Here is a 27,661-nt window from a genome sequence, read left to right as displayed (position 1 = left end):
GGTTTCTCCGTGACTCTCAAAACTTGGGAAACTTAAAAATACGAAAAGTCTAAGCACACATATAAATAGGGTACATATTTTATACAAATTTTTTATGGGGTCCATCTCGGATCTCACACAAATGATTCGAGGCGTTCATTAAATGTAAAGCATTTTTTCAAAGCCTCTCGCAAAAAATCAGCTCAATTCAATATCTATAGATGCTTGATCTAATCATCTAACTATTCATTATTCGAAAATCAAAATGAAAAATTGGATGATTGGATCGAGCATCTATAAGTATCGGATTGAGTTGATTTTTTGCGAGGGCTTTTGAAAAAATATTTTACATTAAATGAACGGCTCGGATCGTTTCGGATCGTTTATGTAGAACCTGAAGTGAGCCCTACCAAAAATCTGTGTAGAATAAGTACCTATTTATATGTGTGGATAGGAGGGTTGCTAAAAATATTATCTAACCATGTTTCCCGTAACAAAAAGCGGAAAAAACATGGGAGTTTTTACCATATCGTTCATAAAAGTTAATAAGTTTTGATATTTTATTAAGTTGTTTCCGGTAATTAATAACTTGTCAATAAAAAACTTTTTTTACTCTAATAACTTTACTCACAAATTTAACCCGTCAACATCTTATTTATTGCCGGAAATTAAAAAAAAATGATCGAAACTCCTAATTTTTCGAATAAAGACAAAAATTAATATAAACAAATCTTTTTTTTGTCTCATTTTAAAAAAATTATGAGTTTCGATCATAATTCACACAAACTTGTGGTCCCCGTCTTTACCTATATATACACACATGGGTTGTTAGGTTTTGTTAGGGAAAGAAATTAAGCATGAGTTATGAACCTCACATTTCAGAATTAAAAATCAGTTCATCATCACCTGCACCCACACTCGAGTTCACTCAACCAGACCCGAACCCAGAACCGTTCACTACCCGACCCGAAACGCCGGACCCGGGACCCAAGAAGGCCAAGAGGATCCCCCGAGACAGCAGCAAGCACCCGGTCTACCGCGGGATCCGAATGCGAACTTCGGGCAAATGGGTGTCCGAAATCCGCGAGCCGGGGAAGAAATCCCGCATTTGGCTCGGCACTTTTCCCTCGGCGAGGATGGCGGCCTGTGCGCACGACGCGGCCGCCATGAGCCTCAAGGGAAACGGCACCGTCCTCAACTTCCCCGAACTGGCCGGGACCCTGCCCCGGCCGGCTTCGCTCTCGCCCCGCGATGTGCAGGCCGCGGCGGCGAAAGCGGCCGCGATGAGCAACTTCAACTTGCCGCCATCGCTGACGAAGCAGCCATTGTCGGCGGCGGCGAAATTGTTGTCGTTGGTTGGGGGGAAGGAGATGTCGAGTTCTGATGAGCTGTGTGAGATTACCGAGTTTGGTGACGAATTACTCAGCCGAGTTGAACGGGGAGGTTGTGTACGTGGACTTGGTGGATCGGTGGGTGTATCCTCCGCCGCCGTGGATGGACGGCAGCGATGATGACTGTGAGATAGCGGTGGCGAATAAGGTAATCCAAAGTAGTTTCGAGTCTGTGTTGTGGACTTATGATCACTACTAAAATTACTCGAGCGAGTGAATAAGGGGGTCTGTTGTTGATTATTATTATTTTTTGATTTTCAATTGATTATGAGTCGTAAGTTGTTTACACTAATTAATGAGTTGTTAATTACGTTGAAAAAGATGCAATTTTGGTTGTTAATTGTGAGTGGAATAGTGTGAATAAATTGTTAATTACTCCCTCCGTCTCAAATTGTTTGTTCGGTTCGCAAAACAAGAACTCAAAAATAATGTACTTCTTTCAAAAATAATTTCAACTTTTTTCATAAATTAAAAGAATTCATTGATATCTTGTGATCCTTTCAAAAAAAAAATCGATATCTAGTGAATTGTTGAAATTTTTTTGATTTTTTCTTACAAAAATTGTATTTTTTTTACGTTTTCATTTTGCGGTCCGGACAAAGATTATGGGACAGAGGAAGTATTATTATTTTTTAATTTTCAATAAGTTGTTGATTATGAGTTTTAAGTTGTTTACACTAATTAATAAGTTCTTAATTAGGTTGAACAAGATGCAATTTTGGTTGTAGATTGTGAGTGAAATAGCGTGAATAAGTTGTTTATTTTTGCAACAATATAAATTGTTTATTAGTGTGAACAAGATGCTAAAATTTCAAAACTTGTTTATTAATGTGAACAACATGTTAAATGCCAAAATTTATTGATTAATATGAACAGCATGCAATTTTGACACAAATTAATCCCCAGCATGAAAGAAGCATGATATCTTTTGTTTTAATCTTTGGATCTCCAGCCTATCTAGTCCAATATAATTGGACTAGAAGAGACCGTCCATGCATGGACCGTTGATTGATGCACTGAATGATTTAGATTTGTTTAAAAAAAATATTTGGGATAGAGTTAACTCTCACTTTTTCCCGGAATAGTTTTTGAATAAATCCGAATTATTGAATATACCAATGGACGGTCGCGATATGCATTGTCTTGTTCATTCCAAACGGACTGTTAAATTAATTTTCGCTCTTTTAGTTTTTGTTTGAAGGGCTAAACGTCTCTCCCTTTGACATCATATGTGGTTTCAGTCCTACGTGTAACTTCTTCAAAAAATATTCTCCGTCCTAAATTGGATGTCAATTTTTGATCTCCTCTCAGCTTCCATGATCAACTATATTCATCATTTACGGCGGGAAATGATAACGCCAAAACTGTTTTTGTATGTTTCAAAATTTTAGTGCACAAAAGATTTGTTTTATATATTCAGTGTACAAGACTTTTATGCGTTAAAACTTTATTATCAATAAAAACAGTTTTGGCATTATCACTGCCTTTAACTAAACGTATACTTTAAAAAATCGGAAGAGTACATTTTGTTTCCAACACTTTTCATTCCAACTGTACAATAGGATATTAGAAATCCGTATTTTTATTGTTTCAGTATAATATGTTACAATTAATTACTATTTGAGAGTGAAGTATATATATAGTCACCCCTTCTTATACGTCTCTAGAGATGAAAAATGCGGACTTTTGATATTAGCTTAGACGTCTTTAGAGATGAAAAATGTGGATTTTTGATATCAGCTGTTGAATTGTGTTTTCAATGATCCGATCCGAATTCGCGGATAATCCCCATTCGCGCGAATAGATCGTCTGTGAATCTGGACTATTCAAAACACAATCTAATAGCTGAGATCAAAAGTCCACATTTTATAACTCTAATTAAGAACGTCTTTAGAGGAAGCAGACTAAATATAGTTATGTATAGAATTATATAAAACTATGATTTTTTTTTATCCTAAAGTAACTACATGGAGAATAATTTTTTTACACCATATGTGTAAACATTTGTTTTTTCCAAATCAATTGCATTGTGTCACATCGCCATATTTTATTAATTGGAACAACTGTTTTGACACGTATCGCAATGCAATTAATTTGAAGTAAACAAATGTTTAAACCAGCGGTGTAAAAAATTTATTTTCAACTATGTACGCACCTTCTATCCCTCTCTCCCTTATCTCTCCACCCTCCTTCTTTCTCTCCTTAATCCTTATACTTCTCCTACCATCCTTATCTCTTTGTAACTCCCTCTATTTATATTTTCACTCTCTCTCATGGTAATTCTCTGTCCAATTTATTCTCTCTCACTCACCCTCCCTCTCTAATTAATTCACTCTCTTTAATTATATATCTCTTCTACCATTGGTAAGCTTCTCTCCCCCTGGGGGTATACTTTTCTTTTACTCACGGTGGGTATTTATTTTCAGACTCTTTCCCTCAGTAAGGTGATTATTCAACATTACTGTTCTCGTTTTTGCGCTTGATTCGTTGGAGGGAATTAGTTAGGACTCTTGGAACTTAACTTTTATTACTAGGATTTTACGTGTTTATTTGTTTAGATGGTAGATAGTCGATTATTTGTGTATCCATAACTGTGGTAAGGACATGTAAAAGATGCAAAAATCAGTAGAGATGGTAGAGAGTGGTAAGGACATGTAAAAGATGCAAAAATCAGTCGAGATGGTAGAGAGTCGATTATTTGTGTATCCATAACTGTGGTAAGGACATGTAAAAGATGCAAAAATCAGTAGAGATGGTAGAGAGTCGAACCGATAATGTAACGAATACGTAAAACAATAATGAATAGCGAAAAACATATTTTACCGCGCTGTATTCTTTTCGGAAGTTTAGTCCCTCTTCCTGACCGAAACGGAGAAAATTTAAAGCTTGATGTTCGGTTAAACGGAGAAAACGGAGAAAACTTAAACGGAGAAAACTTTAACCTGGCTTTGTTCGGTTAAAGGTTTAGTTTTGGTTTTAGTTTTGTTTCCAATTATTACCCTATTTCTTTCTTCAATCTTTATCCTATCTTTTCAATTATTACTTTCTCATCTCTCTATCTCTTTCCAATTATTACCTCTATATTCAATCATTATTCTATTTCTCTTTCCACACATTACCTAAATTAAACTAAACTAAACTCACAACCAAACACAAAAATTTGTAGATCTTGAAAAGTAACGCGATTATATCATATAAGGTTCGTCTAAAGAGGAGGTCGGAAGAATTTATTATGATTTTTGAAAGAGCTGCGGTAGCGCAATTTCGAGACAGATTCAATGTATGAGCTTAAAGTTCGTTTTTACCCCCTTTAAATTTTAATGATGGAATTGGACTTTGAGTAAAATACGTAAATTGTAGGTAATGGAATTCTAAGACCTTATTTGGTTTGGGATTTTGGATTTGGGAGGAGAGAGATAGAAAAAAAAATGAGAGTAATCATTAGGGAAAAAAGTTTTTAGAAACCTTGCGCAGAGAGAAGGTTTGGGTCTCTGTCTAGAGACCCAAACTGAACATGGCCCAGTGTATAACTCGTTTCGCTTAGAAGTCAAAAGAAATTTATTATAAATTTTTAAAGAAACTATTGTGACGTTCCGGGATAGATTCAAATTTCAAACCCATTTTCGCCTTGTTTAACGTGAGAATTGGATTTTGCATAAAGCACAAAGGCTGTTTCTAACAGAATAAACTACACCCCCGTAAGATATCGTGGTTTTTGGAGTTACTTGTGTTTCAATATTTGTTGAATTTAAATCCTCGGACTTATGTGATTATTGGACCCACATTGTTGCATGAACCATATACTTTTATCGGTTAATTGTTTAAGGTAATGCATAAAAAATTGTGACAATGTAGGTTGGGACGTTTTTATCCAACAAGGATCGCGAGTCAGTCGCAATAGCACCAGAGGTCATGAGCCGTGCTAGGTTCTAGAGGGTTAGGCCTGGTGTATCGGAGCCTAAGGTCATGAGCCGTGACTGTGGTCTGGAGGGTTAGGCTTGGTTTATGGGAGCCTCAAGTCATAAGCCGTGCTAGTGGTGGATGAGAGCTGATGTCGGATAGCAAGTTGGTTGACTGAGAAATTGAAAAACGGATAGTGCGGTGGCTTAAATTGCAATATTGAATCACAAGTTAAGATTATTAACTGGTATTCTGTTGGTTATGATCCCTTGTGAATGAAGGATAAAAATGTTCGCCTTTTTTTACCTTTTTTTAATGCATGAAATTCCGTTTGACCAAAAAAAAGAGAGGATAAAAATGTGAATGTACAGGAGTAGAGTTGAATTGTTAAAGTTATCCTGCATTTATAAGATTTTGTGATATATATGATGCACGAGTAATTCTTAGTAAATCGGTAACTTCGGGTGCCCGATTGAATGATTTTCAGTCACTGTGCACTTTGCTACCCTGACATTTTACGCAAGTCATTTTATCACATGACATGGTCTCAAAAGTAGAGCTCAATAAAGGAGGAGAGGGATCTCATTTGATAACATCATAAAATTCGATATTTGCCTCGAGGAACCGAGCATTTAATTCTTGCAGGAGTCCATTGATTTAGTGGGAAACCCACGACAAAATATTAAACAATAAGCCCAACATCCAAAATTTTAATTCTTCTAACATCTTTTGAGTAGGCATATACAAAAGATGCGGGTGATAAAAATCAAGGGGGCACGTGACCCCTGGTCCTTCATTCCCTCCGCCCCGAGCCCAAAGTTGCGGTGCCGGTGAACGGACTTAACCACCGTCAGGATGAGAAAATAGGGGCTTCGGATTCAAAACGGCATTTGATCATCCAAACAGTTGTGACCCCGTCTTGACAAAAATAAACAAAATTGAGGTGAAACTCACATAGACGTGCACTTATAAGAAACATGAGAATGACGAGAGAAAGAAGGAAAGTTCTGGTGCAACGTCGTGATGAGAATGACGAGAGAAGTTGGGGAAAAGTTTGAATTCGTGTTTGAAAATTTTCCTTCTCTTTCTCTTTAAGAAACAACTGAGTGATGGGAATTTCTTCAACTTTGGATAAATTTTATAAATGCTGAGTCCCAGTTTCGTGCTCATAGTACCAATTGCAACGCTTCTAACCCGAAAGTTTGATTAACATACGTATTATGTCCTATAGATGACATTTTGCTTCCCAAATTGATGGAAAATTGACAAATTATTGAGTTGAAATGAGAGACATGAGAAAAAGCCCTGAAATGAGAAACTGCACTTCATTCGGAACTTTTTTTTGTAAGTTTGGAAGCAAATGTTATCTATTGGACCTAATAGGTACTTTAACCGATCGAACTTCGGAGTTAAATGCGTTGCGATTGATATTAGAGGGCGAAACTGAGACTCAATTGAAACTAAAAGGACCATTTCTAACATTTATCCCTAAACTTTTTCTTCATTTTTACATCTTTTGCCAAGTTCCAAACGGTGTTTTTAGGGTTAATTGTCCTCACAGTGAATTCTGTAGGATAAAATTGTCAGATGAACAATGTTACATTTACTGGGGCTAGAAGTAATATTTTAGGATTCAAATAGAATTAGTCTTAGTATAAAGAGGTGTGATTGTGACAAAATTACCTTAAAAAAGGGGACACCAAAACGTCATCTCTAGACAGTTGGCAATGACCAACTACACGAATAGGAAATGGGGGTGGACTATTATGTTTTTTAAAAACCAATATAAGGTTAGACTTGATATCCCAAAATTATCTTCTCCTTCAATATATATATATATCTGAGAGTATTCGAGTCACATTATGCGCACGTCAACAAATTTTTTGAACGACCAGTCCGAGCAGCAGGACAAAGTCTTGTATGAAATGACTCAAAAAGTTCATTGACAACTCCTAGTAGGTTTCATGCCTAAATCTTAATTGGAGACAAAGTTTTTAAGTATAAATTGAAGTGAACCCCCCTTCGGTCTTTGAAATTGAACGGCATTTCCTACCATACAAATTATTATGCGATTTTCACCTCTTGTTATTTCAACACACAAAATCTCACCAAGCCCAAAGAACAAGTTCCTCTCTCTGAAACCCTAGTTGACTGTTGAGACAAATATTTTCTCTCACCAATACAAAATAATGATACCAAATAGAAATTTTCTGCCTAACAAAAATCCACCAAATTGGGCTTTTAACGCTTACAAATCTCCTAAACAAAAAATGCAAAACCCGAGTCATAGCACGTTCGGAGGAACTTAACTTGCACGTAAAAAATACAATCTTCATATTCAATACCAGTTTCGAACTTTAGACGGCTCTGACCCCGTCAGGATGAGAATAACCAAAATTGAGTCAAAACTCACCCTGGCATGCACTTAGAAGAAATGAGAGAAGTGGGCAAAAGAAAGATGGGAAGTTCTTGTGCTGCGTGGTGGTGAAGATAGTTGGGTGTGCTGGAGTAGCGATGTGACATTGGTGAGTGCGAGTGCAGAGATTAGCTTGGCTTTTCTTCTTTATTTGAAATTTGGAGAAAGAAATGGAAAAAGAGGAAAAGTTAAAGAGAAGTTGGGGAAAAAGTTTTATTTGTGTATAACATTTTACTTGCTCTCTCCTAAAGAACCAACCAAGGGGAGGAACTTTGTTAAACTTTCTCTTACTTTCTTCGTCTCTCCCCAAGTTCCAAACATATCTTAGGGTTAATCACTCTTATATGAAGGGGTGTGTGTGATAACATCTCTAGTAATTAATAGGGGAAATTACATATCAGTGGAGAAAGGGGTAAATAATGCCCAAGTGATGGAGAGGTTTTTTCAAAATTCCATAAATATGGAACGGAGGAAAAATAATTCCCCATACATGAAACGGAGGAAAAATAATTCCCCCATACATGGAGTTCGAATCTGGATATCCTAAGTTGCCATTTCTATGAATTTAAGTTGCCCCTTCTATGAAACTAAGTTGCTCCTTCTATGAATTTCCTGGGTATTCAATTTCTTGAGTATTTCTTCAATCTCCTTACCATTTCTATTATTTTTTGAAAAATTTGGAATCTGGGTTACTTGTAGATTTGCATGAAACGGACCAACTGAAATTCTCTATGTATGAAACGGAGGAAAAAAATTCCCAAAACAAGAAGTCGGTTTGTAGTCAAATCTGAGTTTGAATCTAAGTTGCCCCTTCTATGAATTTAAATTGCCCTTTCTATGCACCTAAGTTGCCCTTTCTATGAACTTAAATTGCCCCTTAATTAGCTAGTAGCATAACTTCTTCACATTTTCAAGTAAAACCAAACAAGAAATTTTAAGTGGCAATTCCTAAAATCTAAAAGCAAAAGTATAAAGTGGATGCTAGAAAACATATATCTTATTTTCTCTATCATTTCTTTTTCTAAAAAATTAGCCAAAATACACTAATCTCAAAAATACTTTAAAAACTCAAATCTACAAGTAACCCAGATCTCAAATTTCTCAGAAAATAATAGAAATGATAAGGAGATTGAAGAAATGCTCAAAAAATTGAATATTTAAGAAGTTCATAGAAGGGACAACTTAGGTTCATAGAAGGGACCTAAGTCTATGAACCTAAATCTATCCGCTTCTACATAAATCTATGAACCTAAGTTGTCCCTTCTATGAACTTCTTAAATATTCAATTTTTTGAGCATTTCTTCAATCTCCTTATCATTTCTATTATTTTTTGAGAAATTTGAGATCTGGGTTACTTGTAGATTTGAGTTTTTAAAGTATTTTGAGATTAGTGTATTTTGGCTAATTTTTTAGAAAGAGAAGTGATAGAGAAAATAAGATATATGTTTTCTAGCATCCACTTTATACTTTTGCTTTTAGATTTTAGGAATTGCCACTTAAAATTTTTTGTTTGGTTTTACTTGAAAATGTGAAGAAGTTATGCTACTAGCTAATTAAGGGGCAATTTAAGTTCATAGAAAGGGCAACTTAGGTGCATAGAAGGGGCAATTTAAATTCATAGAAGGGACAACTTAGATTCAAACTCAGATTTGACTACAAACCGACTTCTTGTTTTGGGAATTTTTTTCCTCCGTTTCATGCATAGAGAATTTCAGTTGGTCCGTTTCATGCAAATCTACAAGTAACCCAGATTCCAAATTTCTCAAAAAATAATAGAAATGGTAAGGAGATTGAAGAAATACTCAAGAAATTGAATACCTAGGAAATTCATAGAAGGAGCAACTTAGTTTCATAGAAGGGGCAACCTAGGTACATAGAAGGGGCAACATAAATTCATGGAAATGGCAACTTAGGAGATCCAGATTCGGACTCCATGTATGGGGAATTATTTTTCCTCCGTTTCATGTATGAGGAATTATTTTTCCTCCGTTCCATATTTATGGAATTTTGAAAAAACCTCTCCATCACTTGGGCATTATTTACCCCTTTCTCCACTGATATGTAATTTCCCCTTAATTAATATAGAATGGCTGGGCAGTTGGCAATGACCAATTCTTCGAAGAGGACATAAGGGTGGACTTTTATTTATTTTTAAATCAAATATAAGGCTGGACTTGATATTCTGAAATATATTTGGTTTATTAGTATGTCTCAGAAAGTCGAGTCAGATTATGAACATGTCAGACAAATTTGTAAAGGACCAATCCCTCCGTTTGGACAAAGTACTATCGTATAAATTGACTTCAAAAAAATCGATAATACCTTTGAGGTTTTAAACCTAAAATCTAATTGGAGACAAACTTTTGGGTTTAAATTGCATTGAACTCTCCCGAGGTTTCGGAAATCAACGGCCTTTCCTTCTTTACAAAATTTTCAAAAATAAAAAACAGGGGTTACATTCGAGGGCCAATTATTAAAAATTAGCAAAAATTGCAAGTAGCCTTTACAACCGTAGAGATCCCACACTCATTAAAATCTGTTGGCTTAGCAGATTGTGTGCACAAAACGAACGGAGGTATTGAAAGGGCGATCAAAGGAAGTTTCTGAAATTATTAGAAACCTTAGGGCAGATTTTCCGAAGCCTCAAAGGACGATTTTGAAATTATTCGAAACCTTATGGCAGGCCAGTGTATTTAACTCAACCTTTTGATTTCAAACGTCGACCAGCCTAGCTAGTGGTAGTACAAATAGCAGTTATCTGTTCAATGGTAATCACAACTCCCCTGTCTTGTATTCTCCAAAGCCTTTTTGTTATCCTAATAGCATGTCCTTTGTTCTACAAGAGAATATGGCTGAGCATGCCGTCATCGCCTCTGCTGAGGCAATCCTGAAGGGCTTGATAACCCCTGTAAACCAGCAGATCAGCCTAGCATGGGGTTTCGAGAAAAACCTTGTAAAGCTCCGCGACAGGTTTACTATGATCCAAGCTCTGTTATGTGAAGCTGAGAAAGGGAGACCAACATCAAAACCCTTGAAAGTGTGGCTAAAGCGCCTCGATGGTGTAACCAGTGACGCCGAGAACCTGCTGGACAAGTTGAAGTACGAAGACATTCGAAGGAAGGTTGAGGTACAAAACCGATTGGAAAACATGGTACGCGACTTCTTCTCCCTCAAAAATCAAGTCGCATTTCGTTTCCTGATGGCTAATAGGGTCAATGATATCAACTTGTTATTAGATGACATTATCAAAGACATTGGCTTTACTACGGCAAATAACCTCGTAGGTACTAGTGGCGTTGAACCTCGGGAATTCAGGCTGACTGTACCCTATATAGATGAGACAGTAGTTGTGGGGAGGGAAGATGATGTCTCTAAAGTACTTAAGATGTTGCGCAACTCTGACGTGGAAGACGTCATTGCCATTGTAGGAATGGCCGGGCTAGGGAAAACTACCCTTGCTAAGCTAGTTTACAAAGATAAGGAGGTTGTGAGTAATTTCGATGGTGGGAGAATGTGGATTTGTGTGTCAGATAATTTCAAAGTTGAAAGGCTGTTGAACGAGATGGTTGAATCTCTTACTATAACAAAATCTGACTTACAAAATGTTGAAGCAATAGTGCAAAAGCTTGCAGAAAAATTAAAACGCAAAAAGTATTTGCTTGTGTTAGATGATATTTGGAATAGAAGTGAAAGCGAATGGCAACGCATGAGAGATTCTTTGCTAGGAATCGGTGGCTCTAAGGGAAGCAAAATTATAGTCACAACCCGCCATACGGATGTGGTAACAACCATGCAGAAGATATTTCCCTGTCTCACTCATCATTTGCTCGGACTATCGCCTAAGGCTAGTTTGACCATGTTTAAGAAAAAAGTATTTGCAAATGGAGGACCAATAGAAACTCAATCTTTGTTGAATATTGGTGAAAGAATGGTAGAGAAGTGTAAGGGTGTGCCCTTAGCAATAAATGCATTAGGAGGCGTATTGGGGACTAGGAAGTATGAAAGTGATTGGCTTAACGTTGAGAAGAGTGGAACGTGGATTTCCCTTGGAGATAGCAATGACATCCTACCAGTATTAAGGCTTAGTTTCGATGACTTACCATCACCTTCTTTAAAGCATTGTTTTGCTTATTGTTCTGTTTTTCCAAAGGACAAAATCATAATAAAGAGTGAGTTGATTCAGCTGTGGATGGCTCTAGGTTATCTTCAGCCTCCTTTAGGAACAAATCGGGAAGCGGAAGATGTAGGTGATGAATATTTTAACGTCTTGGTGCACAGGTCATTGTTCCAAGAAGTTGAATTGGATGATTATGGTAATATTACATGTTGCAAGATGCATGATCTTGTGCATGATCTTGCTCTGACTGTCTCGGAGGGTAATTGTTTGACTTTGGAGGCTAGAGAGGAGAAGGACTATCTTGACGTTAAACATCTGTGGTTGTCTCGTGGAGAAGAAACAAGGTTACAAATTTCAAAAGAAAATGTTGGAAAACTAAGGACGCTGTTTTCAATCGGGTATCTCCCCATAAACACCGAAGATGTCAAATGTATACGGGTCTTGAGTATACTAAAATCTGGTGTGGAAGAATTTCCGATTTCGATAGCGAAGTTCATACATTTAAAATATCTTGACCTCTCCGAGTCTTCTTTTGAGAAAGTGCCAGATTTTATTACTAAGCTCTATAATTTGGAAACACTCAGATTGCCAAAAGTCACAGAATTTCCGAAAAAATTTCACCAGCTGGTTAGCATGCGACATCTTTGTATGGATGATAGCAAATCTAGTAAAGGGATTCCAGCATTGATAGGGGATTTGACTTCTTTGCAGACTTTAACTTTCTTTGTTGTGGGTGATGGTAAGGGCCATAAAATTGAGGAGTTGGGACGTTTGAGCAAGCTAAGAGGCAAGTTACAGATTTACAATCTCCAAGAAGTTAGAGAGAGAGAAGAAGCAGAAAAAGCAAATATGCAAGGAAAAGCAAACATCCAAGAGTTGGTGTACCACTGGGCCCATGGGGACATTACGGAATCATGTGTCGAGCATGAAGAAGGGTTGGAAGGACTTCAACCCCACAGGAACCTTAGGGGATTAATTCTTAGGGGTTTTGGAGGACTAAGGTTTGCATCATGGATGCGAACAAGAGATGCTCAGTCACTTCAGAATTTGGTAAGAATCGAATTGAAGGACTGCGGACTTTGTGAGCAAATTCCAACGCTCGGACACCTTCCACTTCTTGAAGTTGTTGAAATGGATGGCTTGCATAATCTGAATTGTATTGGTAGTGAATTCTATGGATTGGATGTTGGCATTAGTAGTAATAGTAGCAGTAGTAGGGCAGCAAGAGCAAGAGCAGTTTTTCCAGCATTGAGAAAACTCACTCTTAAAAATATTCCCAAACTAGAAAAATGGTTAGACGTATCATTATTGCCTGCTGCTACCACGAACATGGAGTTTTTCCCTCGCCTAGAGGAGTTATCAATTTCAGAGTGCCCTCGGTTGATAACCATTCCGGGTAATTTGTTATCCATCCAGAGGATAAATATTTCATCCAACTCTTGTGACTTCATTAATAATAAACCGTTATACCACCCCTTTCGGTATCATTTCTTCAATCTCTCCTTGGAAACGGCCAAGACTCCCAAGGGGGGCAGCAGTAGACAATGGGCGAAAGAACGACCCATGTATAGCCCCTCCTTGAACTTACTGGTAGATGAGGATTCGGAGAATATTGTCATTTTGGTTGAAGATTTGCTAGAAAAAACCATTAAATCCCTAAGATGTCTGCAAATCTGCCAAGTATCTAAACTGCGTTATTTTCCAACCCAGCTACTAAACCTAACGTTTCTGGAGGAGTTAGAGATAGCACAGTGTTTCGGCCTAGAGTCTTTTTTACAAGACACGGAAGCAGCAGTATTCAACCGGTTAAAGTATCTTAAAGAGCTGCGCATTGACCGTTGCGATGAGTTGAGATGTTTGCCAAAGGGGTTGCTAAAACCAACCCTTGAAACATTAGAGCTGTATGGTTGTTTTAGTTTAAGAATGACACACCCAGATGAATTGCGCAGCCTCAAATCCCTTCAGAATCTGAATATCAAATTCTGTCCAGGATTGGCAAGTTCTTGGCGGGAGGGGCTGTTCTGCCTTGGAAGCCTACGATATTTGGGGATAGCTAGATTCTTAACAGAGCATGAACATTTCCCCTGGCCCTCCACAAGTGCTGATGCCTCCACAAGTGATGATGCTGCAAACGTAGAGTTTGTCGAGCAGTTCCCGGCCCTCATCTCCCTGGAGGGTCTATATTTAGGTTATAGTGTAATCAAGCATCTGCCCGATCAACTTCAGCACCTCACTGCCTTGAAAACGTTGCAAATTGACACATTCCAGGATTTGGAAGCTCTTCCGCAGTGGTTGGGTAACCTTTCATCTCTTCAATTGTTGCGCCTTTGGAGTTGCCCTAAACTGATGAGTCTGCCCTCACTGGAAGCAATTCAACGCCTCACCAATTTACTAATATTAGATGTGCATAACTGTCCCCTTTTAAAGAAACGATGCGAAAATGGTGAAGAAACGTACAAGATTGCTCATATTCCATTTAAGAGGTACATTCCTTATCGAATTCCCTAATTTCTTGGTCTCTTCAGTTCGCCTCTCTTCTCCCTAACCGATTCCATTGCTCTCTCTCTCTCTCTCTCTCTCTCATACCAAGATTTGCCGTATTGCTTTGTTTCTCTATTTTTGTCTATCACGACTAATTATTCAGTAGTCCGGGACTACTCCAGACTACTTTACAACCACTTTATTTTGCATATATTTATTTTGGCTTACAGATTTATATAGGCACCAGTGAACCCTCTGCGATTACATTTCATGAAGATAAAGCATGACTAGTCCCTTTTCAATCATGTAATTTCTCAATCTCTATTTTCTTTTTTTTCCCAATTTACATTTTTTCGGACTATCATCTCTGCCCAACGTTAATATTTGGTACTATTTTATAGGTTCTGATATTACACATCAAGACATTTGGCTGTGGTGATGTCTGCCTCAGGTAACAATGAATGAGAAAGAGGTTTTCAGCTAGTAAATCTGGTGTAATTTCAATGATTAGAACAACAAAACAGTAATGTTTTTTTTTTTTTTTCCAAATCAATTTGTAAATTTTTTTTTTCCAGATTCTTGGAGGCGTTGTGCACTTTGCAAAATCAGAGGAACTCATGGCAAGAAAAATTCTCAGAGGTCTTGTTGTTTTACAGTTTTGTCATCACTTCTCTACATAGATCTGAACGATCAACTCTGCTTTTGGATGTTTTTCTTTACCTATAACTTGTTTCCTTTAAAATTGTTTGAGAACCTTCGCTTATTGGTTTCCTGCAAATTGCCCAGAGTTCAGAATAATAAGGCTGGGATGTGAACGGTTGCCGATTGCATCAAACTTTTTAAAGGACGCTCAAAGTGAAGCTATTGCTTACAGACATCAATGCCTAATCTCTGTTAGCGACACAAGCAAATAATCCAAAGTAGCCGAGTCGCTAACACTATCTATAAGTGTATATGAGTAAGTCAAGAGCTTTCTGTTCGATGAACCAGTCAATAATGTCTGAAGTAGCATTCTTCTTTTATCACTTGGTTCATTCTTGGCAAATTGGTAGCACTTGACAGATCAAAAGTCGGATTCTCTGCAATGAAATTGGGATCTCATTACGATGATCGATTCCTCTCTCCCATGCTTTCCCAGATCCATCAGTTTTACGGCCATTTTTTTATCAAAGACAATTTATAACATAGTGTCAAGCAGAAAGGAAAACAAGTTGTTGTGGAACTTAGTCATGAATTTTGTGGGCTAGGCAAAAGAAGCTATTCCTATCATGCATCATAGGAGGCCATTTAAAAGATAGTCGCAAAAACGTATATTCGTCTTTATTTGCTTGAACTTTCAAGTTTGCTTCATTTGTCAAAATCATAAAGGCGCATTAGTGCTCTAACATAATGTGTTCATCTTCAAGACACATATGTTGGTGCTGTGTTGTTAGCATGGGAATTACTGTCCTCGCTGCCAATCCGTAAGGCCAATTTTTGTAATAGTGAAATCTACTTTTGTGGTTTTCCTTAAATTCTCGAGCCTCCATTACTAACAGCGTGATTCTGATGTTCGAGCATTTAGCTTGTTGGAGGCAAGTGCTTACATAATTGCTCACTCGCAAATTCAAAAGAAGACAAGCATAGGAGAAGAGTTACAATATTCAGATTAACGTGCAATACATGCTGATGTACGACAGATATTCTGATCTTGCTACTAGTATAAGTATTCACATGTTCTAGGGATATATCAATGCATTACTAATTTGGGTGCTGCAAAAGGCCACGGGTAGTGTTAGGGATGGTTCTGATTTGATGTTTATTGTTATTGATGGGTTGGTAACTTGGTATTGGTTCTTTTGTTTGTTTGGTTGGTTGCTGGCCAACTTTGTTCATTTCCTTTTGGGGTCTAGTGTGGCATATGATTGTCAAGGATCGTTAGGGAGCCAACTCAGTTTGGGATTCTTTCTTCTCGTCGTGATGCTGCCATGATCGTGGACTCGTTAATCTTTGTAATTATCATGCAATGCAAAGAATAATATGTTATTTTCTGTTCAAAAAAGTTTGTTTTTTGAACATAGCACTAGTCAAGGAAGTACTTAACAAACTGCGGGACCATGGGTATCATAGAATAGAGTAAAACCCTATTTGTGGTCATTGAAAAAATTCATCAATTCTAAATGAAGGTATAACTTCATCGCGTGCACGTTCTGTGTCATTAATTTAACGGAAAAATGCACAGTTCATTAATTATGTGATATCTTATTTCTTTGTGTTTTCATGCGTCGCTTTGTCTATTTGTGTGTCATTCATCCATGAAGCTAGTAGATTTCTACCTTTCCTTTTTGTTGGAGCAAACGTCTGAAAATTGCATACTTCAAAGCTGTTGAGCTTACTATTGGTTTCTGAGTTTTTCGCCTTTGGGTTATATTCCTCTCTCTCTCTGCGTGTGTGTGCTCGCACGCGAGGGTGTGTGTGTGGTGAGAGAGGGAAAGAAGCCAAAAAAAGCTCGACGGTCAAAGTCCTTTTACCTGTTACTTATGGCATATTGTCTTCTAATCTAGAGTTATATGCCTTCTAATCTAGAGTTTTCGGCTTAATACTCTCTCTCTCTCTCTCTCTCTCTGTTTTTTTTTTGAACTGGGCTTAATACTCTCTGTATGAGTAGTTTCTGGCCTTATGACCATTATGATTAATCTTGTTTATTACTGGACATAGTTAATTACTACTTGATATCATTGAGCTTGGAGCAAGCTGACTCGGCAATGTCGAATTTTTTGCGTTGGTCCAGCAATAAGTATCCTCAATTCTCTATTCTAGAATGGATTTCTGGTCAGTTTCGCTTACCTTATAGAAGCTCATCCCAAGGGGGGAATCTGTGGACCCTATGCCGGCTACTTCTTAATCTTCAAATTCAGATGAAAGGGTATGAATAAATTGTTTTCGGCATCCTTGAATTGTTCTCTCTTTTGTTTACATACTTTCTGATAGAGTTCTTGTTCCTTGCTCTAACCTAGGACTCATTGCCATGTTTTGATACCACCGTCTATGGTTGATGACGATGGAAAGTATCATAGATGTCATTTTTGTGGAAATGAACTGGAAACAGCAGACCGAATCTCTTTTGTTGCGCTTTGATGGAAACTTCAAAATACTGATCAACCTGCTTCAAATGCTGGGGAACCGAGCTGGACTTCTCCAATATATCTCAAAGGGGGGATCTCTTTGAATAGGGGAAAGACTATCCCTTTTTTTGTTTCGTGGTCTTTACGAATTCTCACCAATAGCGCATTTTGCAAGAGGAAAATCCAGCCTGGAATGAAATCAATGAACTCATGAAAATCGGACTTTCTTTACTGGGTTGAAGATGAAGTCAGGTCTCTTCGACATACTCTGTGCAAGTCATTACATTTGCAAAGTGCTCTGAAATGTTATGGTGCCATATTACTTGGTTGCTTTCTTAGGCTTCTTGTTGATGCCGCAGCTTTTAGGAAGATAATATGACTCATTTTCGTCTACTGGCTTGCTTGTTGCTGTAGCTGTGCAATTGTCAAATTATTTTTTGCTTTTGATAAGCTACTCAGATGTACCTCTTCAGCAACTATGCTTTTCTCCTATCCCTTTTCATCTGTATGTGTCTACTTATTTGAGTTAAAAAAATATTTCTTTCTTGATTAAAAAGTGTTCTTTTCTTTCTGATGAAATTTATGTTCTTTTTTTGGTTGGAATTCGCAGATGCATATATATATGCACTACAGAAACATAGAAAACAAACCTTAAGCACTTGCGCCCTAGGTATTTTACAAAACAACCCTAATTGAATAGACTAGAGACCCAATTTACGAAAATTGCACCTGCAGGGCATTCAGATGCCTTCTCTTCTTTAAGATCTTGAATCATCGCTAAAGAATCGTTAGTACCTTAATCTAGGGGAATCACCTAGTACCTATTTTTTTCCTCTCTTTTTCCCACTGGATAGATGTGAATCGCTAGAGCTAAGCTTCTCTTTATCAAAGCATATCCATCTTGTCATGCCCGCGCCCATCTTCCGAGACTAGGGATGCCATGCACCATCCATTTTTGCCTAGACCATTTGCTAAGCGTGCTTGGCATGCACAATATAGGAACAAGGACTATTAGCTCACATCTTTTCTTTTTTTCGTTTTTTGCTCGTGCCTACATGGCGGAAACAGTTGGAAAAAAACAGCATGCTAACTGCTAAGGTCCAATCTGAAATCCAAATTCAGATATGACCCGCTCAAAACTTGCACCAAATGCTCACACAGAAAACACAGAGGTTCGAATTCGCAAAAAATCTCCTCCCGAAAATGACACCTTTGACAAATACTTGGATTTCGAGGAGAGTCAGGAGACAGATACTCCGTTCTGCATTAGAGTTCGTTTGGTTCGGAGTATCAATCCAGTCGCTAGTCAAACCCTTCCAGCATCGCTGTTGAAATCGTTGCTTCAGGCCTTCACGGCGTTTGTCCGGGTGTAACAGATGATAGAACGTAGATGAGTCATCCCGGATGACGAGGGAGTGATGACGGGTGCGTTGTGTGTTTTTATCTCAGCAATTAGGCTGGGCTTTACAAAAATGGGTTGGGCTAAATGGGTTAGGCATTGTATGGGCTGTGTTTTTTATATATAATTTTTTTTTTCAAAGTCCACCTTGGCTACGGCCTACTGTAGCCCATATACACTTCCGCCCTTGAAATAGGATCGACAACGGCCAACCCTGTATTGCTCAATGCGGACTTGATTGGAATAATTCCATGACGAAGCTTTCAAATGAAAAAAAGGCATAATTTTAAGGAGGAATTCTCAAGGGCGCTGCTATTTGCAGCCCTTTATTTCTCCCATAGCCCGTTAAAAAATTTCAATTATACTCGACAGTTAGTTACCGAAATTGAGATACATTTTCAGCATCCAATTACCGAAATATAATATTTTTTTCAACAGCTATTTACCGAAAATGTATATTCGGCAGTTGTTTACCGAAAGTTGAACATATTTTCGACATGTAGTTACCGAAATATAATCTTGTTTTCAACAGCTATTTACCTAAATGTTATTTATGATTTTCAACAATCACTTACCGAAATATAGTGGGATATGAGAGAAAATAAAGAGCTGTGAATAGTCGCGGCTATTCTCAAATTCCAAATCTTTTATAAAAATACTAGTGTAATGCCCGTGCTTCGCACGTTTCCGCGTGCTCATTGGATGAACTGGAATCGAAAAGTGTTTTCGGTTTTCGTAATGATGATAGTAGAGAAATAGCAAGAGGTTATTGAAGCATAAATGTGTGAGTTCTTGAAATACAAGGCATTCATTTTTTTGGCACACAAGACCTTCAGATGTTCCAATCCAAGGGATTCATTATTTTAGCATACCTTGTTTTACAACTCGGGTATTCTTATGTAGCTGCATTGAATGTTAAGAGAAATAGCAAGATGTTATTGAAGCAAAAAATCAATTATAGATCTTGAAATACAAGAGATTCATTGTTTTGGCACACCTTGTGTAAGATTATGTACAAGACTTTCAGATGTTCCAATTCAAGGGATTCATTGTTTTTGCATACCCTATGTGTTTTACAACTCTGCACTAAATGTTAAGAGAAATAGCAATTATTGAAGCAGAAAATCAGTCAAAGATATTGAAATACAAGGGATTCATTGTTTTGGCACGCCTTATGTTAAGATTGATGCTCTTATACTACTAAACCCTGTCTGCTCTATCTCCATTTGCACACCATGGTGTTCGGTGTCAATGATTAGCATACCTATCGGTGGTACTGATGGCAGAGTCCACCTGTTTTGGACTGGTTTTTGCCTTTACTTTTTGGACAGGCAACTTGAGTGAAATTAGAACTAACTTTAAATGTATGAAAAGCTGGAAGGTCATTAGACATTCAGGTTAAGGCGTACAAGAGTATTATTTTATCCCAAAAAAAAGGCTTCCAACAATTAGGGATATTCCACAAACTGCAAGTAGCCATTTAATTAAGCACAAAAAAAGACACCGAAACAATGAACTCAAGCGCCATAACATCGGTAACCATAATATTGGAAGTTTAGATTAGATAGGTATTACTTCATTGATGATGTAAGGCTGGCAACATAACAAAAGATAGTATGTATGTATCTGCAACATCCAAGTTGAAATACATCTAGATAATAGATACCAAAAGCCATTGAAGGGATGGAAGAAGTTTAACTGATATTGGGTAATCCTACAAAAGTAGCACGACAAAAGCGTGAACATATTTCAGTTAACTTTTCAAAAAGGCATGAGAAAGGCCAATACGTAGTGCAGCTAAAAGAGACCTGCAGTCTTTAGTACCAATTATATGTGCTGATGTGCATTCACGTCCAGCTTCATTAAAGATGAAGACACACAATGCAACTCTTCCAACTTCGAGTTCAAGCTCTCCATATCCAACCTATTAGTTGTTACCGTAGCTTCCAAATGCTTGATAGTAGTATCTGAGTTCAAGGCAAGGCCGACTTTTATCAATCAAACAAAGATCAGAAGTAGTTTCCTACTATATAAGTGAAAGACTTATTAACTCCTGGACACTAATTCAAACGAAACACGTCTGCAAGCATGTAAGTGTTGATTACTTCTGTTTGTGTATCTCTTCCAAATCGGAACGGCACATCATCAGCTTTAAAAAAAAAAAAAAAAAACTCCATGGAAACAGCCAGACCTAGTCTTGAGAAAAAACCATAGTCTGGTGTTCGATCCAAGTCGTAAAAAACCGCCACACTAAGAGGTAAGACGTTTCTACTTGTATCTCAAGATTTGGAATGCCATATTATCCTTGAATGTGATGCACCACCCAAGGAGGGTAACAACATGAGAGTCCAAATATTGTATCTAGTGTGAGCAAAACCATAACCGCAATTAAATTAAAAACTATTCCTACTTAGACACTTTCACTCTTGTTCCCTTTGTAGGACTCATGAGATAAATTTGGCTAGTGATAATTGATTTAGTATTATATGACCCCTTAGCAGGACTTGAACTAATAGAGGTGTTCGGAGAATTGCCGTGTTTTGACAGGGAATTGATGAGAGATATATTATTCTAATTGTCAGGTCATGACTTATGGGGTGGCCAAAAGTGGAAGAGGAAAGGATTGCCAAACCAAGTCCAAAGTATTTAGAGAAGTAATATATCTGCATGCAATCACCATTGAGAGACAAACTCAAAAAAGAAAATAGAATTGCCAACTGCTCGTCCAAAAGTGAGAGAAAACTGTGCACTCGAATTATATTAATGCCTACTCTTGGGGAAAAAAAATCTAGTTTTGCAGTAACAAATCAGTGACAGAGAATATACAAATGCAACGAAATACATCATAACATACTCCTATCCTTCAACACCAAACGAAGAAATCTTTGACGAGCATTAAAGACTCAAAAGGAGTAACATAAGTATTAAATGCTTTGAAATCCGTCAAATAAGTCATTATGTTAAATGCGTAAAGGGCTCGTATCATTATCTGAGAAAGGTGGCAGCAGCAGGAAACTGATCATACAAACCAACTCAATTCAACTCGGCAGGAAAACAACAGTGCAGTTAGTCTCAAATTATATTTTGGTCTAATCTCAAGAAATTTCTCAAAAAAGAAAAAGAGGTCACTTGAGGCATGATACAAACCTATAGGTATTTTAACAGGTTTACTTCCTTTTGGACCTTCTGAATGTAATCTGGCAATGGTCTCCTCTTCTTCCTTTATTTTTTTTTTATCTAAATAAACCTGCTATAAAGATGGACAAATACCAGTAATAAGTTGATTCGGGCTCCATTGTGAGCTCAACAAGGAATATGTTGTGACCAAATACATAAGAAAGTAACAGCACTACCAGCAAAATTCAATTTTAAACAGGGAAATACCTGAACTGCTAGAGCAGATCAGAATTGCACCAAGTCACCAACTGTCAATCCGTTAAAGGAACCTAGAGCATAAAGCAGCAATGCCAGATTGCAACGTTAGATAAAATATGTGTTGAAGCCCCTTCATCAACAAATGGCAGCAGATTGCAAGAGTTAACCAAGTTTAGAAGAGGCAAAAGGCACATTAGTTATCAAGGTCATCATCGGACGATGTATAGAATTATATCATAGTTAGGTGAAAAGAATAACTAAATAGATTGAATGGCTATTGCATATGCTACTGTGTGATACTGATCATTAGCTTTTGCTACTACACTTTAAGACGATAAAATCAAGAAATCCTCACTCTGATATAACAAAACACAAGTGTTAGAGGAACTCTACTGTACCATAAGATAATTGCAGTCATTCATTACAATAAGCCAGGTCTAAAGATGTCAGAGAGCGCAAAGGATATATAACAGGTAAGATTTTTGCACCTCTTCACTTAGATTAAGGAATAATGGCCCTCCAAAAAGCATAGAAACTATATTGCACATGATCTATTTCATTCAATAAATTTAGAGCTGAGTTTCAAACTGTTACAGATCTTGTGGCTAAACCAGGATTGGTCAATGCTAATCAAGTTTCCAAAAAGTATCCAAGTTGAACTACATCATCTACATATACGTACAAAAGCCAAGTATTGTAAGAAGTTAAACTCGTATTGGCTAATCCTAACCATACACTCAAAAGAAGATGTGTTGTCCTTAGTAGTCTTAGCTCCCAATCAAGACTGAAGATCATAGTATCATGGCATGTCAGATCGTGTGCATTAACCTAAGAATTCCAACCCTGCCCAACAACAAATCCATTAATGTACTGTATTTCCCAAATCCTCATTGTTCTTATCCAGAAACGGTCAAGGTCAAGTTCATTCGAAATTTTTTGAAGTACGCTAGGATTAAATGTATTTATCAAGGGGCAGCTTATAGAAGATGCAAAGTAAATGATTGACAAAATTAGTAACAACGTAAAGATGGAGCTCCAGTTTCAGTTCCATCTTAGAACAGCGCACACAAACAGCTTCTACAAAGTATTGGCAAGTAGATACCAAACGATCTTGCAAGCTCACAGCCAGGTCAAATTAAAGAGACCTTTAGGTACAAATAAAAAATCCCTTAGATAACCAAAATAGGACAAATATGAAGCAACTATCAAGAAATAAGAAAACATCCAATCAACATATTATCCACTCGAGCATAGTTCTGAATACCGTACCGGCTTAGGTACCAATTTTCCTAGTGTACATTATGGAATAAATTTCAACTTTCTGTTGCTAACATTGAAAATTGAATCATAACCAAAATAGGACAAATATGAAGCAACTATCAAGAAATAAGAAAACATCCAATCAACATATTATCCATTTGAGCATAGTTCTGAATACCGTACCGGCTTAGGTACCAGTTTTCCTAGTGTACATTATGGAATAAATTTCGACTTTCTGTTGCTAACATTGAAAATTGAATCATCACATCTGGTCAATTGCAGCCATCTAATGGAACAGAAATAAAGAGAAATATGCAACATGTATAATGGAGGTAGGATTCTTGGGCGAATGGAGCACACATACACGATTGCAACTAAATTCTAACCGCTTCAAATCTGTGGTACCTACATCATGGAATTGGAATTTGAACCTAAAAACTACTCATCTACACTGCAATAAAGAGAATCGAAAATTTGTCTTTGGCCTTATTGACATCAGTAAAATGATTGTGGAGGTGAATCAATTCCAATGACTTACAACTGCAAGACAGCTCTAATCGATCGTAAACGCAAATAAACCAATAACTTACCTTTTCTGACACGTTCTCTTTCGTCGTAGCCGTAATGAACCCAGGAGTGAGGTGAAGGAATAACAAATCTGCCACCTATTTTGAAGACGGCCACAGCCGCAGCAACAGTGTTGTGATGATGAAGTAGAACAGTGTAAACGGCTTAATAAGTACCAACTCCATGAAAACTGGGAAAAAGTACCAATCTAAGGAGTAAAATCAGGAGCGCCTTACCAAAACACGACACGAATGAACTGAAACCCTTAAATATCTCAAATATACTCACCAAACGGCGCAAGCAGCAACAACGCGTACAGAAATTCCATGAATTCAGCAAACGAAGTACAGATTTGGAGAGTGAAATCCGGAGAACCACCCATCGTCGCTCTCGCATCTATTGCGCTCCAGCGCCTGCCTCTCGTTCAAAGACGGCGTCAAGCGTAACAAGTACAAGAATTCGGCGAAATCAGCAAATAGAGGACCAGTTTTAGGTGTGAAAATCGGACGACAACGTTTGCTTGCAAGAATAACGTAAGATACAAAACCTCCCCATACACAAACACCTGCAGGACCAAATGCAAAGAAAAAGCTCAGAGGGCATTAATGTAAATTCGCACAATGACTTGGCTTACCAACCCAGAATCTTTTATTACAAGTGTATAGATTATCCTTGGGGAGTAATTATTATCACTTGCACCCCTGTTCTTTCACCTTTTTTTTAACTTAAACCCCCTATATTTTCACTATTGAATACAGATACCACTTGAACTATCGAAGAAAGTGAGACCGTTAACTTTTCCATTGAAACAGACAGAAAAGTTACATTATGAAATGGCCATATTGCCCGTACCAACAATTTGGAATCCCATATGAGCCCATTCAACTCTAATAAGGCTGAGCTTTCCTAAAAAAGTCAACTTGACCTTTTGTTATGTGTAAGTATGTGTTAGCCAATCCTCCTCCTCCCCCCCCTCCCCCCCTCTTCCTCGTAAGATGCACCCTGGTACAACATTTTAGAGACCATGGAGTTTTATCATCATTTTGATGCTTTGCTAGACACAATCTCACTCACATGAAAAGGAAACACATGAATTTTTATTAAGTACGATTCGGACGTCTCATTCAAGCTGTAACATCTCTTAATTACATCTTTTATAAAAAGAAAATCCTTTGATTCCAACTATTCTTTATCGTCAATATCTTTTCTAGAGAAAGAGAAAGGGAGATTGAGTTTTATTAATTTTAGGGGTTGAACCAAGATAAGAATCTAGACTACCTACGTACGCATAGTTTGGGATCAAGCCAAACGTACGTAGTTCATGTTTACATGATGTTATAATTTTTGGTGAGCCTTGGCGACTCACTTAATAAAATAAAAAAATTACAATTCAATATTGTTCATGATCAACAACTCCATTGAAATGTGATGAGCTAGATACTGAGTTGCTCTCCTGAGCACCTGAACAGGGTTGGCCCAAAGTATTTGCGGGCCTGGGCCGAATTATCAAGTGGGGTTTTAAATTTTTCACAATTATATAAAAAATTTAGAGCAAATTTTACAAGGAACATGCTTTGGAACGAGGGGTGTTTCCTTGTGTTCTCTTTGACACAAGTTCGAAACCTACAAATAAAAAGTTAAACAGTGTTGGGAGCGGGGATTAAACCCAGTCCCACCGCGTGAATTGACACGCATCTTACCACTGAACCAAGGAGACTTTTACAAGTTATGTTGCGAATAAATAAATAAATAAATAAATAAATAAATATATATATATATATATATATATATATGGGGCGCGGTTCCGAAGACCCCTAAAAAATCCTCTTTTTGATCGACCCCTGGTCCTTCATTCCCTCCGCCCCCGAGCCCAAGTCGCGGTGCTGCCAAACGGACTTAACCACCGTTAGGATGAGAAAAAGGGGCTTCGGATTCGAAACGGCATTTGACCATCAAAACAACTATGACTCTGTCCTGACAAAAATAACCAAAATTGAGGTGAAACTCACATAGACGTGCACTTAGAAGAAAGACGAGAATGACGAGAGAAAGAAGGAAGTTCTGGTGCAACGTCGTGATGAGAATGACAAGAGAAGTTGGGGAAAAGTTATGATAACAAGTGTAGAGAAGGGTACGTGTGAGACTGCTTACGTGTAGTTATCCGTGAGCTGGAGAGGTGCAATTGGTTGATGACTAGCTGAAAGGGAGAGAGGGGAGACGTTACGGGGTGAAGGGGTAGGAGCAAGAGGTACGGGAGAAACAGAGGCAGCGTGTCCTTTTTGTTTTTCCGCGTGGTATTCAAGCTTTTCCGGGCTCGAGCGAGTGAGGTCACCCCTTTTCTCTGAGGAAGAATGTTCTCCTTCCTAAAATTCAGTGCTCACTCACCTTTTCCCATAAAAAGGTCGTCATCAATCATTGGGAAGGTCAGGGGTATTGATAGGGCACCTGGGCCTAGGACAGGCCCAGGATGGCGCTCTTATCAATTCCTGACACGTGTCCCTCCTGTACCTCCTGGCCTTAAGGAAATCCGCCCTTCCGCGAACGCTTATCCGCGGGAAGGCTCGATTTCCCGCGGCGAAACCTCCAACCCCAAGCCACCAAGCCACAAGAAATTCCCCAATTCCAGTTAGAGTGAGGTCGCGACCTGCGGCGATCGTTTTCTTTTCCGCGGAGTTCCTTCCGGACCTTGCTTCTAGGCCTAGAACGGAAACCCCTAGGGGGTTCTTTGATGGAAATTTTATGGTAGTTATGATGTCTAGAAGACCCACGGGACCTTGGTTCGAACCGCTCCGCGGGAGTAATTCCGCGATGGTCTCCCCGCCTCCGCGGACGACTTCCGCGGAGACATTTTTCTAGTTTATCGGCCCACGTGTCGTTATTTCATTTTTCTAGTTTATCGGCCCACTCTCCCAAATTGCCAACTATCAACTTTGACTGCGCCTACATATGCCCCCCGCGCGTGGTCGATGGGAGCTCGTCGCCCGTGCGCGCAGCATTCCAAGCTTCCGCGGTCATGGTCGAGCCATCCCATGAAACAGTGGGCGCTTGAATAGACGGCATCGCCTCGTATACTGATGCGACTCTTGATGTACGGCCGTAGTAAATGCTCCTTCAACCGACTTACTATATAAGCCTTTTCACCCGTCGTTTCCTTTTCACCTACCGTTCAAACCTCAGTCAAATCTGTCATTTTCCTTTCTCGTTCTTATTTTCCAGAGCTATCTTTCTTTCTTTCGCCTTCGTCTTACGTAAAGAGTCCCGCATGGCTGCGCGAGGTGCAATCATTGAAGAACCCATCCCTGCCGCGGACCAGTGGAGGAGGGCCCCATATCTTCAATCCGTGGGGGACCCCTTTTGGACCATGGCGGAGGCCTACACCGTAGAGAGGCCCTCTACGTTTGATCCCACTTCTTTCACGACTCCCATCGACTTAGAGGGTGCGGAGCCAGTCAATCCGTCCTCCGTCTCAAGCTTCTGTTTGGAACGCGGAGACTTCCCCTATTCAGAATGTCAATTCGGAGCCCAAGCCTCGCCACCTCCGATTGGGCTGAGTGGGTTGACGAGGTTATAGGAAACGCCCCTCTCAAGCAAATCCTGATGGCTAGCGGCACTTATGATGTCGTGCTACTGTCGCGGAGCCTGAATATCCCGAGGCAGGGGGCGGCCATCAGA

The 27,661-nt window shown here is 38.5% G+C and overlaps 1 protein-coding gene, 1 long non-coding RNA gene and 1 pseudogene across 9 annotated transcripts in view; 2 read left to right on the top strand and 1 right to left on the bottom strand.

The window, feature by feature from the left end:
* The first annotated feature begins 817 nt into the window (after positions 1–817).
* Positions 818–5,556, top strand: LOC131301510 (ethylene-responsive transcription factor TINY-like; annotated as a pseudogene).
* Positions 5,557–10,305: 4,749 nt separating this feature from the next.
* LOC131301747 (putative disease resistance protein RGA4) overlaps positions 10,306–27,661 on the top strand; it is a 32,892-nt gene continuing 15,536 nt past the window's right edge. Inside the window, exons 1-5 of one of the 7 annotated variants that reach the window (XR_009191418.1) lie at positions 10,306–14,286; positions 14,515–14,590; positions 14,686–14,735; positions 14,860–14,923; positions 15,071–16,750. Coding sequence is in view for 1 of the 7 variants with exons in the window: in XM_058328147.1 (XP_058184130.1) it covers positions 10,511–14,286; positions 15,071–15,098 (3,804 nt within the window). In the remaining 6 variants the exon portion in view is untranslated. Of the gene's footprint in view, positions 14,287–14,514; positions 14,591–14,685; positions 14,736–14,859; positions 14,924–15,070; positions 16,752–27,661 lie in introns of those variants that run through there. The other 6 variants (XR_009191419.1, XR_009191420.1, XR_009191421.1 and 3 more) reach the window with 6 other exon arrangements.
* LOC131301753 (uncharacterized) lies at positions 20,348–24,162 on the bottom strand. Of its 2 annotated transcripts, XR_009191422.1 has the most exons (4): positions 24,013–24,162; positions 22,172–22,292; positions 21,935–22,034; positions 20,348–20,754 (listed from the first exon to the last, which is right to left on the bottom strand). It is a non-coding gene; the product is annotated as an uncharacterized LOC131301753 (long non-coding RNA). The 2 variants fall into 2 exon arrangements; XR_009191423.1 differs by lacking the exon at positions 21,935–22,034.

Source organism: Rhododendron vialii, chromosome 9a, assembly GCF_030253575.1.
Source record: "Rhododendron vialii isolate Sample 1 chromosome 9a, ASM3025357v1".
Lineage (NCBI taxonomy): Eukaryota > Viridiplantae > Streptophyta > Magnoliopsida > Ericales > Ericaceae > Rhododendron > Rhododendron vialii.
This window is presented reverse-complemented; position numbering and strand designations above follow the sequence as displayed.